The following is a 13,120-nucleotide window of genomic DNA, read 5'->3' on the forward strand; positions in this document are numbered from 1 at the left end:
CGCTTGGGTTACAGTGAAAAGATGATACAAATTTTGTGTCCCAGTGGATTAAACTTTGAAGTTTACAGTGGGGGCAGTCTGATTAAGTGTTTCTTCGGAGATGCTAGCCAAGCAAGAAGGCGTTGTAGCAAGTCAGTGATGAAATCTTAATAAACTTTGAGTAATGACAACCTAAGCGGAATCATTCTCGAAAAAAATAATATTTTACATTCATTCAAATATCATTCATACACATCTAGTTAAGAGCATTTGATTCATTCTGATCATGACATCCTAATCACTAAGCATAAGTAGGTTCATAAATTGAATCATACAGGTCATGTTCCCAAGAGAACAAACCGGTGAAATCTTAGCCTTATCTCCCTGAGCAGCAGTGGAGTAGGTTGAATAAAGCAGATCTTGTCTTCCTGTATTGGCAGCGAAGTAGATCAAAAATACTAGCCTTGTCTCCCTGAGCAGCAGTGGAGTAGGTTGAAAATAGCAGATCTTGCCTTCCTGTACTGGCAGCAAAGCATATCGAAGACACCAGTCTTATCACCTTGACGTTGCAAATTAAAGCTAAAGATAGCGAATCTTATCTCCCTAGTGTTAAGACTTGGATTAGTTGAAGTGGAGCGGATTGAAGCTGTGGGCAGCGAATCCTATCTCTTTGGCATTACAGTGGAATAGATTGAAGCCGCAACAGCAAATCTTACTTCCCTGGCGGTGTAGGGGAACAGATTGAAGTCACAACGACGAATCTTGTTTCCCCGACATTGTAGTTAAATAGATTGAAGCCACACCGTCGAATTTTACTTTCCTGGTGGTGTAGGGGAACAGATTGAAGCTACGACGGTGAATCTTATTTCCCCGACATTGCAATTAAATAGATTGAAGCCACAATGGAGAATCTTACTTCCCTGGCGGTGTAGGGGAACAGATTGAAGCTACGACGGTGAATCTTGTTTCCCCGACATTGTAGTTAAATAGATTGAAGCCACAACGGTAAATCTTACATCCCTGGTGGTGTAGTGGAACAGACTGAAGCTACGACGGTGAATCTTGTTTCCCCCACATTGCAGTTAAACAGATTGAAGATGGTAAGTCTTATCTCCTTGAAGTTACAGTGAACCAGATTAAAGCCAATGATCCTATCTCTCTGAAGTTGCAGTTGAGTAGGTTAAAACCTCATATCTTATCTCTCTGAAGTTGCAGTAGAGCAGATCACATCCAATCCTATCTCCCTGAAGTTGCAGTGGAGCGGATTAAAATGATGAATCTTATACCTCTGAAGTTGCAGTAGGTCGGATTAAATCCCTATGACAAGTCTTATTTCCCTGAAGTTGCAGTGGAGCAGACTAAAGTCACAAATCTCATCCTCTTGAAATTACAACAAAGTAGATTAAAGCTACAAGTCATATCTCCTTGAAGTTGCAGTAGAGCAGACTGAAGATGGTGAATCTTATCCCCTTGAAGTTGCATTGGGGCAGATTGAAGCCAAGTCTCATCTCCCTGAAGTTACAGTGGAGTAGATTGAAGCACTAATTCCTATACCTCTGAAGACGCAGTAGGTTGGAATGAGGCTACTTGAAGAAGAAGAGCACCAAGGTCCAGCACGACCGGGCAAAATTAGCCATTTCAAAGTATTTGCTCTGTTCCCGTTACACGACAACGAGCAAAGAGCGGTAGCTGTAATCCCAATTTTAAGCCCGGGCCCAAATAAATAAACATAAAAAACAGTCCATTTTACAAATAACCTAAATCCAAATAACCCAATACCTAGCCCACTAACCTAAACCCTATCCCAACTACAGTGTGGCCCTCAGCAAAAACAATATAGCAGAAACCCTAGCGGTGGCGACAAGCTGGCGCCATGATAACCACCCTAAGACAGCAGCCCAGCGTCGCCCCATACGTTGCACACATCGCACCGCACCCACCATTCACATTTTTCCTGCAAACAAACCACGAACAACATTAGAATGACCGAAAATATAGCAAAAATGAAATAGATTTTTATTTTTGCTTTCTCTGTAAAGATTCGGCTATAAAAAGCCAAATGATTTTTGTAAAAGGGTTACGAAATTGGATCCAAAAAAACTATTGAAAAAAGATCAGAGAGTGTTTTTTAGAGGTGGTTCATTATTTTTCCTTTCATTTTTTCTTCGTACATTTTCCTTTTTTTTTCCGTTTCATTTTTTATGATATTTTTACTTTTAAAAAAAAAGAAAGCCGTGATACTTACCTAGTGCCGTTGAGGTCCTCTCCGTCGCAGTGAAGGACCGGAGTAGCATCAGAGGCCGTAGTTTGGCCCAATTGTTGGCGGCGGTTTAGGGGATGTGTTTTGAAAACCCTAGTAGAGAAAGATAGGGTTGATCTCTTTGTTTTTGAAGAAAATGAAATGAAATGTCCTGTTAAAAGAATTTTTTTAGTTTTAATACTGTAGGCAAAACAACACCGTATAAGCCAGGTTTACCCGATAAACCGTGTGACCCGATCCAAAGCCCGATCAGATCTACGTGTTTTAAACATTAATGAGATATTTATGTTTTTAATCCTTTTCATTTTTCCATCATTTCAAAACCGTGGTTTTTGTTTTCAAATTTTTCCATGAAATGTTGAAATTGTTTCATTTTAATCCAATGTTGTGCAGCGTTTTGAAAGCGGGATTAGTTTCCCTTTTTGGCTCTTCATGTTACGCACATTTTGCAAATTAGTCCTCTATTTTGACTTGATTTTGTTTTTTTCTTTTCAATTTTGTTTTGATTATAATTTAATCCATTGTATTTGTTTTACTAATTGAGTTAAATATTAGTTTGTTAATATTATTATTGTTATTAAGCTACTGTTATTATTATTATTATTGTATATCACTATTATTTTAATATTATTGATTATTGTTATGTTTATTTATATTTTCACTTATTTTTCAAGCATATATATCATTTTACTACATATTACTTTATTTTAGAATTACTTAGTATATAATTTTATTTCAAGGTGTTTTATGTATTAATTATTTTAAAATTATTTTCATATAACATTTATTTAAATTTCTATTGTCTATTAAATCGTTTTATTAAACATTTTTAAAACATATTTGTATATTTAAAAAAAAATGATTGTTTTTATTGAAACATGAAAATCATCTTATTTCGTAAATTTTTAAAATATTTAGTATTCACAATTCTCGAGAAGGATTGTGTCCTAACTTACTGGGCTTCAATTCTATTCGATGAATTTAGATAGTCAAGTATTTATTTTGCAATAAAATTGTACAAATTTCAAATAAAAGCTTATTCTCGGGAATCCAAAAATTTTGGGTCCTAACTCACTGGATATGACATTTTGTCATCTCGAAATAAGAATTTCTAAGAAAATAAAAGCAATATTCGGTATTTGGAATTTTGAGAAATCGTTCCCTAACTTACTGGGTTTCGATTTTTTTCATTTGACCTAAATAACCGAATATCCTTCTTAGGTTTAAAAGCATGAGTGTCAAAAGACAAACTTAATTTTGAAGATTAAAAATGTTGCGCCCTAACTCACCGGGTGTGACGTTTTAATTCTTTGAAATAAGAATGTTTTATTATTTTAATTCATTTAAGTTAAAAAGTTTTCTTTTAAAATCTTTTTAAATTTTCGGCACCAAGACATTAAACAATCAATTCGGTACCGATTTTAGGCGTTACGAGGGTGCTAACCCTTCCTCGTACGTAACTGACTCCCGAACCTGTTTTTTTCAAATTTCGCAGACCAGAATCGTTTTTAAGGTGATCCGATCACACCTTAATAAAGGATCGGTGGCGACTCCATTTTCGTTTTCAAAGTCAATTCCTGTTTTCAAAAAAATGGTTTCGATGATCTCAATACCACTCATTCTTTAAATTATCTAAGATTACGAGCGTAATATGAATTTTTGGACAAATTTACCATTTATTTATTTTATATTGGTTGGAGTTGTTATGCATCCTATACAACAGTGTTTTTGTCTACTATTACAATTTTTGTCCGTGTTTGTTGCAATTAAGAGTAGAGACTGAGGGTTAATTTTTTATTACTTTTGAAAAGTGCCGTGAAAAAATATTTTAAAAAGTGCTTTTAAAAGTTTGATTTAAGAGTTCAATGTTTACTATTGTTGTAAAAAATACTCTTCGAAATAAAATTTTTATTTTAAACATGATATTGTAAAGTAAAATATACATTTAAAAAAATTAAAGTTCAATTTTGTTAATATTATTATATTTTAGTAAAAGTATAAAAATTCATTATTAATATTTTGATATATAAAATATAAATTTTAAATATATTTAAACCTTTAATGTAATTATTTATAAAATTTAATTTAAATATATAATCTGTATTTCAAATATAAATAATGATAAATCCAACATCATATTATAAATAAAAATTAAAAATATCATTTAACTCTGTTGGTAATCAACATTTTATTAAAATATGAGGAAAGTTAAGGGTGCCTTAACTAACGCGAAACCCATTTTAATTAATTAATTTTATAATAATTAATTTATATTTTAGGTGGTATCCCTTGTACTTGAGGCGACACTACCTTTAACTACAATAAATATATTATTTTCATAATTAATTCAGAATTCACACTATTTTTAAATTAATTATTTTTAATATTATTGTAATAAATTTCCCTAAAATTGAAGTTTCAATTAATGTTTGGACCTTAACATTGGGTCTTAAATTGACGCATAGACTAGTTTTTTATTATTATTATATAAAAAACAGAGAATAGCTACGTATGAAGGGAATTCCTTTCATGATTAAAACACAAAATCCCATATTGGTCAGCCATAATTACCTGCATCTCTCATTGCTTTTTACTCAAGAAAACAAACCACCATAATGGCCTACAAGACTCTGCATCAAAGTCAATACTTATGGCCAAGCAAGAATCATAGAAGAGACGATCAATACTGTAATCCTTTATCATTAATATATAAATATATGGTTATTGCAACTTGGCAAGTTGGACAAATCAATGATTTATAGTTTTGGAGTTGGAAAAAGTTTATCGCTTTAATGTTACTGTATAATTATGATCTCAAAATATTAAAATGTTAATTACTTGAAGCTGTAACATTTAAATATTAAAAATATGTGCAATTCTATCCAAAAGAAATACCTTAAAAAGAGAGGTTTAATGGGGATAGAGATGAGTGAGATTTGGGCAAGTAGAAGGTGACAGAATGGACATCCGCCCGGAAATACAGGGAGCCGTACAGCAACACACTCAGCTTTCATTTTTATTTTTTAAAATTATACACAATTAATGTATGTATATATATAGAAAGAGAAAGTTTAACTAAAACAAAGTTAAAACCCCACTTACTAAAAGCTCTTTCTTTCACCCTTCCTGCCACACATCAGTCTCACCAGTGGCAGCATTTGCAGCAGCAGTAGTTGCAGTCATGCAGCACTGCTACTGCTCACCTTGCAGTCAAGAACCACCGCACCACCAAATATATATGTATATAAAAACACCTTTACTATATCTATTTATTATAATTACTGAAGTTTTTTTTTTTTTGTATGTGTGTGTGTGTGTTTTTAATTGTAATTTCTTAATTAAAGGTAATAAAAAGGCTTGATTTGATTTGTTAGACAAAATAGACTAAAACCCATCACCCCTCTCTTTAAAAAAAATGTGTTTTTTGAGGTCTTGACTTAATTTCTCTGTTCTTCTTTTTGCAATGCCAAAAGACCATTTCTTTCTAAGCTCTGAAAATGCAGTCATGAAAAACCCTCTTCTTCATATCTCACTACTTAACGTTTCCAGGAAAATCATTTCTTTCTAAGCTTTTATTTTTAAATACCAATGGGGGGATTAATCGATCTGAACTCTACGGAAGACGATGAAACTCCATTATCTGGTTCTTTGTCTCCATCTTCATCTTCAGCTTCAGTGTTAAGTGCCCCTGGTTCTGGTTCTTCTGTTTGTTTAGAACTTTGGCATGCGTGTGCTGGTCCCCTTATATCTTTGCCAAAAAGAGGAAATGTAGTGGTGTACTTCCCTCAAGGCCACTTGGAACAAGTTTCCGATTTTTCCGGTGTAGCTGCAGCTTATGATCTCCCTTCCCACGTGTTTTGTCGGGTTGTTGATGTCAAGCTCCATGTAAGCTATCTATACATGTGTTTTATAAACTGTCACTCCATCTTGTGTGTTCTATATATTATCTTGTCTAATGAATGCGTTGTCGAGGTTTGGGGTTGTGGGAAAATTTTCCTTTTTCTTTCTAGGTTTGTATTCTCGAGGACTATTTCAAAGGGGAGAGCTTTAAAGTCCGTATTTTTTTTTTGTGCTTTTATGGGTTTGGTTCCTCCATATTTTTTGGGGGGAGGGAGGGTGATTGCGTCTGGATTTGATGTAGTATTCCAGAGAAGTGACCTTGTGAAAATGGTTTTATCATGTGAAATCGAGTGTTTCGAGTATTTGGAATTGATTTTATTTTTTACTTGATTTGTTTTCCCCGACAATGATAGGGGACAAAGGAGAGTGGTGCAGTGTGTTATTCTTAGAATGTGGATTTGCTATGAAATGTTTGTTCTTGTTGGCAGGCTGAGGGTGCCACAGATGAGGTTTACGCCCAAGTTTCATTGGTTCCTGAAACTGAGGTGGGTTTTATTCTAGCTCCTTGATTTGCTTGGTTAATGGTTGCTTATAAAAGTAGTATGAACAGAAAATTATATTCAGTTTGGTCCATAGGCAATACCGTTATTCTGAATTAGAAATAGTCCAAAGATGAGTTGAACTTAGTTCTTACATTTGGTGTCATTTTGTTGGTTTGATGTGCTTGTTTCTTCTCGTTTCGTTTTCAAGGTGCCTTTTTTCTCCTGTTAACTCAATTTTTTTTGTGTAACTTACTAAATTATGCCTTTTGTAGCAATCTGAGCAAAAGTTGGAGGGAGGGAAGACTGAGGCAGATGGGGAAGAGGAGGATGCTGAAACCAATATCAAGTCAACCACGCCCCATATGTTCTGCAAGACACTAACCGCTTCCGATACCAGCACGCATGGTGGCTTCTCTGTTCCTCGTCGAGCTGCCGAGGACTGCTTTCCTCCCTTGGTAATTTTCTTGCACTTTCTCCTTGTATTGTCTTCAACTTTTCATTGCTTATTTCAATGTATATTTACAACAGTTCATTATGTTTTTGTAAAGCAATCTTCAGTGTATCTTTTTGAGTTTAACTAGATTGGTATTGTAGGACTATAATCAGCAAAGGCCCTCACAAGAGCTTGTTGCAAAAGACCTGCATGGTTCTGAATGGAGATTTCGACACATCTATAGGGGTATGCACTAGTTATCGGGTGCATTTTAGCGCAAAGTTCCACATTATGGATTTCCATTCTCAGAACAAAGGCATGTAGGTCAGAGCCTTGATTAGCTGTTCATTTCTCTATTTGCTGTTAAAGATAGTTTTGGCTTGAGTAGGTCAACCACGGAGACATTTGCTGACTTCCGGATGGAGTGCTTTTGTAAATAAGAAGAAGCTTGTCTCTGGAGATGCGGTGCTTTTTCTGAGGTTACAAATATTCCCTTTGTGAAGTTCTAATTAATATCCTACAGGAGTTCTTATTTGGTGTCCATGGCAGGGGTGAAGATGGAGAACTGAGGCTTGGAGTCCGAAGAGCTGCTCAAATTAAAGATGGCTCTTCTTTTCCATCTTCTTGCAGCCAGCAGTTGAATTGCAGCAATTTTGCAGATGTGGTTCATGCTGTTTCTATGAAAAGTGTATTCAGCATTTACTACAATCCAAGGTATGCCACTGCCCTATTTAGATACTTTACAAGCTATATTCTGAGGATGCAATTTGAAACTTCCAAGTGAACTTTTAGATTCTTTTTCCTTTTTGAGCTATGCTCTGACCTTGTGGAGGTAAAAGGATTTGAAATGAGAGAATGATACATATACTATGTTTAAATTTATTAAATTTATTGCTTATATTTTTTAAGTATGCAGCTTATGTGTACTTTGATGTGCTCATAAAAAACTTGGTCTAAACCTTGAAGTGGCTTATGGGGCTGGTATTTTCACTTGTTTTCTCAAGATTCTGTTCACTTAAAGCCTGAATCACACTGTATGTTATTTGTATATCCTCTTAGTATCCCAAAATAATTTGTGCATGATGCAGAAGTTTTGAGAAATCATCTTTAGTTTAGATATATAGTGTTCTATATACAAGTTGATATTATTATTAGAAAATCTCCATAGGCTTAACTCTTGATTCTCATGTTAATTGCCATTTGTCCTATATCTCATTGGTGGTTAATTCTTTGTGAGGAATGCGTGCATAATGTACTCTTAAGCTTCTTGTTTTCTATAATTTGTATGTTTTAGTTTTTCTTGGGATCCTTCTCTACTGTCACTTTCTTGATGTGATCTTAAAGCTAAGATTTTGGATGATGTACTAGGGCCAGTTCATCGGACTTCGTAATACCCGTGCATAAATTCTGGAAGTGTCTTGATCCCTCATTTTCTATTGGAATGAGGTTCAAAATGCAATTTGAAGCTGAAGATGCAGCAGAAAGAAGGTACAACCTTATTGAATCTCCAACTCTTGAGTTCAAATTATTTGATTTTCAGCCTAAAGAGGAGAGCAAAGACCTACTCTACCATGTGATGAAGGCCTTAATTGACTTTTCTTGCAGACACTCAGGAGTAATAACTGGAATTAGTGATATAAATCCTGTTCGATGGCCTGGTTCAAAATGGAGATGTTTGATGGTATAGCAGAACTTGCTTATATATGATATAATATTGTACAAGTTTCTAATTTTGAGTGTCTTTTGGTCATAAGCATATACTATTGTCAGAATAATGTTCCTGTTGACGCCTAACTGTCAGGTTATTAGTAGAAAAAAGGGTTTATCTGTTAACCCTTTGCCACAGTAATTATGCATAACTCTTAAATCATTCCTGTTACTTTTTTAACCCTCGTCTCTATCCATCCTTGGAAGTTAAGTTGGTAAATGTTTTGTTGTATAATAGTTCCTGCCTTGCTGTTTCTAGGAAGTAATCGTTATAACTGTTCTTACTAAAACACTATGTACTTAGGGAAGTACATATGGAAGTTGCTTGTACTTCTGAAACTGAAATATGATGTTGAGTTTGTCAACTTGTGGATCTTAGCATGATTGTTTTGGATTGCTTAGACATGGTCTTGGTGCTTTGTCATCCCTGTTAGAAAATATGTTGAAAGTCTCATTAGTTTATGATTTTTATCAGAAATTTACTAGAGTCAATCTAATATTTCTTTCTGGCTAGGGACAATCTAAAAGTTCTGGCTCATTTTTTGTAGGTAAGGTGGAATGATATTGATGCCAACAGGCATGGTAGGGTTTCTCCCTGGGAAATTGAGCCATCTGGTTCAGTTTCCGGTTCTAACAGCTTGATCTCTCCTGGTTCAAAAAGGAACCGAGTTGGATTTCCTTCAGGAAATTCTGAATTTATGGTTCCTGGTAGGTTTTTCTGCATAACTAATACTCTCTTTTGTGTCAAACGATAGTATTTGACATAGTCCATTCTTTTAACAGATGGAATTAGAGCATCAGACTTCGGGGAGTTTTTGTGGTCCCAGGTATTGCAAGTTCAAGAAAATCTGGGTTTTAACACTCTTTATGATGGTTCTGATAGTCTGAATATGCATTGGTCTGAAATAAGGCGTTGCATTCCTGGTTCTATTGGTTCTGATTTTTCTGCAATAGGAAATATTGGTAGAGGCTCACTGGTGAGTCCTGATATTTCCCGTAAAAGTGTAGGCTTTGGGGAATCTTTCCGATTCCGTAAGGTCTTGCAAGGTCAAGAAATTTTTGTGTCCCCTCCATATAGAAACGGTTCAACTGCAGATGAAAATGAAGAAAATGACGCTTTTGGTCTCCCTGATGTTGGTCAGTTGTCGGGAACTAGAAGTGGATGGTCTTCCTTGATGCAGAGGTATAATACTCATAGTCGTACACGACCATTTGCACCATCTACACAAACGTCCTCACCATCTTCAGTGTTAACGTTCCTACAAGTGAGCAATCCAATTCTGAATTTCAGTCCTATCTATAATTCTAACAACCAAAAAAGGAAACAGGGAGTTAACAAACAGAGTTCTTTTCATGCACCTGAAATGTATGAGGGAAAGCTATTTCCATCTTCAGCCAGTGAACATGATTCCCGTGCGAGGGATCTTGGAAGCTCAGATTTATTCGGTCATTCTATTGGTTCTGTTCAACTTGGTGATGCTTCACCTCTAGCAGCTCAACCAGTATTCAGGACTAGTCAAGAATTAGATTCCTCCTGTAAAAGTAGCTGCAGACTTTTCGGTTTCTCCTTGACTGAGGGAAGACATGATGCTAGCAAGGAAGAAGACGTGGTACAAGCAACCTCATCATTGGCCGCTGGAGCGTTTTTACCTTGTGTTAGGGAAGAGTTTCACCCCAAGCCTTCGTCGGTGACGGACACAGTTGGAAGCAATTATACTGAAGCAAGCAATCTCTATTCTGTCAGAGATATGGTTTTAGATATTGCATTGTAGACTAGTCGTGAAAGGCAGATCCACAAATGAGTTCCATAGACAGGGAAATAGAGCGTTTTACAATCAAGTTGAAAACCTGGAAGCATTAGATTCCAGAGTGCCTTTGCTGTGGATAAAGAGGTTTCATACAACTTGAAGAGTGGTTGGTTGGAAAAATGTTTCATTCTTGTGGTAAGCTTTCAAGCTGTTGGCTGACTTTCAAGGTGTTGTTATTAAAATCGAGACTATGTTTTGAGTCTCGACTTCTATACTGATGAAGATGCTGCTGCAAGAAGATGCCTATAGTTGGTGAAGTGATTGTGTATTTTGATTCTATGAATCTAGCGCTATGACCTAAAATTGAAAATTTTTGTAATTATTTTATTAAACCACTTGGAGTTTATCTTAAATTGCAAGTATTAAGCTTTCTGATGGTATTCTATTCTAAAACCTAAGCTGTTCTATTCCATATTTCCACGGCTGAGTCTGACCAACCCCCACTATAGACCTGGAGATCCCTGTAATAGGTGAGGAAACAATGTATTGGGCCAAACAGCCAGCAAAACCGAGTCCTGATACCTTGATCAAGGCGTAGGCCCATGCCTTCAACTCTCTTCCATGGGGGCATCATCATCTACCTGGACATCACCGTACAAAAATTGAGTGCACGCACGTTAGTAACATATTATTTGAAGACAAGTCAGAAATGTTGACTTCGAGTTTAAATGCCAGAATAAGTCGGTAACTTACAGTCAAAATCTGATGGCACCCCATCCACCTAGATACTAGATAAGGTCCACGAAGAGTTGACTGTCCCAAATTTTCTGTTCGAAATAAATTTCCGTTGATGTAAAATAACATAACAACAAATGCCTGAAGCCCACATAGCATAAGGCTTTAAAAACCTTTAACAACAAAATAAACAATTGAAACTCAGAGTTAACACATGACAAGGATTAGGTATGCACGCATGACCACGGACTAGCCATATGGAATGGGAACCAACTTTGTAAATCCAGGAAAAGAATTCAAAAGTCACCCTAAAACAAAACTCCGGAAATTAAAGCCCTTCACGACTCAAGCTAATGCATTGATACCCATTATTTGCAATAGAGTGAATTGGGAGCTCCCCAGACCACAAAAATAGAGTGGTTATATATTAGCTCACACCAATCTCTCGAATCCTAGAGGGCACAAAGGTGGCTAAACTCTTTGCACAAAACAAAGCCTAAGTTGCCCAAACCAGAGGCTTAAAACTGAAAAGATTCTAGCTGTTCAGCAGGGGGGTGGGGCGGGCTTCCACAAGATATTCGCCAAAAATTCTATCGAAAACAGTTATTTCCAGCAAAAAGTGTGTTGTAAATAGTTATCTAGTAAATAAATAAAGTTATTTTCAACTAATTCTAATTAAAAAAAATTGATGCCAATGAACAACAGTCTGCCAAGCTTGTAGAATGATTTTTCTTGATAAATGATTTTTCATAGACGGTGTTTGGGGAAGAGGATCATAAGTTTGTCCAAGTCACAGATTTGATCAAGGGTTCTAGACAAATAAAAAACTCAGAATTTGATTCAACTTGAAACACATACAAATTCAAGTTAGATCTAAAAGTATTAAAGGGAGCAATTACAATAGATAATTAAGATAAATAAATAAATAAATTAAAGATTTGAATAATTAAACCGGGGAAAAATAGAATAAAGAAGAAAATACGAAACATAAATGGAAAAGATGAAGATGACGTGTAGAAGTCCTATGTAGTCTTAGAAACCCGATAAATTCACAATTCTCTTTAAATGGCTCTAATTTCTCCTCCAAAAAAGAAAACTTGGCAAGAAAAAAACTTGAAGATGATCCTCACAATTAGGGGTGAGTGTTCGATTGAATCGAGTGAAAAAAGTTCAAGTTAATTGAGTTCACGAGTCCTATTTTATCATTCTAACTCAATTCGAAATTTTTTCGAATCGAGTCGAGTGAAACTAAATTCGAGTCAAATTGAGTGAAATTGTTCGAGTTAAACTAAAAAAAAATAAATATGTCAAATAAAAATATTGTTACAAATATGACTAATTCCATGTTAGAGCACAAAATTTAAAACCATATATATTTGAAATTTTTTCAAAGCAAAATAATAAAAAATACTTGAGTATGATACATTTGACTCATTAATTAGGCCCCAAAATTATTATTTTAGAAAATTTTAAAATTTTTACATTTTTAGAATTTTTAAAAATATAAAATTTAAAATTTTTATAAATATTTTGAATTTTGAAAATTATTTTCAATTATTTTGTAATTTTTGTTGAGAAAGATCAATTTGCTTATTTTCAAAGTTGATAGGGACCAAGATAGTAATTACACCAGTCTGTTATTTGAATTATTTGAGTTATTCGAACGGTGAAATTCAAGTCAATTTGAACTCGATACTCGAATCGAATTATTCGAGTTCACTTGAATAATTTGAATAACTCGATTCGATTAACTCAAAATTCAATTTTTTTTTCAATTTTTCGAATCGAATCGAGTTTTGCTCACCTCTGCTCACAATCTGAAAAGATTATTAAAACTATTCTAAAAGAAAACTCAAAAGAAATTATTAAAAAAAAA

At 34.9% G+C, this 13,120-nt stretch overlaps 1 protein-coding gene across 2 annotated transcripts; it reads left to right on the forward strand.

Annotated features, from left to right (window-relative positions):
* Positions 1–5,352: 5,352 nt before the first annotated feature.
* On the forward strand, positions 5,353–10,949 carry LOC105774114 (auxin response factor 3). Of its 2 annotated transcripts, none has more exons than XM_052632987.1 (10): positions 5,353–6,124; positions 6,568–6,624; positions 6,894–7,076; positions 7,216–7,300; positions 7,443–7,533; positions 7,604–7,768; positions 8,429–8,542; positions 8,660–8,735; positions 9,310–9,469; positions 9,545–10,949. In XM_052632987.1, the coding sequence occupies exons 1-10, from the start codon at positions 5,828–5,830 to the stop codon at positions 10,531–10,533; spliced, it is 2,217 nt and encodes a 738-aa protein (XP_052488947.1). In that variant the 5' UTR covers positions 5,353–5,827; the 3' UTR covers positions 10,534–10,949. The 2 variants fall into 2 exon arrangements, with proteins under 2 accessions (XP_052488947.1, XP_012451921.1); XM_012596467.2 differs by having other exon boundaries at positions 5,354–6,124; positions 8,423–8,542.
* Positions 10,950–13,120: the final 2,171 nt, after the last annotated feature.

Source organism: Gossypium raimondii, chromosome 6 (assembly GCF_025698545.1).
Source record: "Gossypium raimondii isolate GPD5lz chromosome 6, ASM2569854v1, whole genome shotgun sequence".
Classification (NCBI taxonomy): domain Eukaryota; kingdom Viridiplantae; phylum Streptophyta; class Magnoliopsida; order Malvales; family Malvaceae; genus Gossypium; species Gossypium raimondii.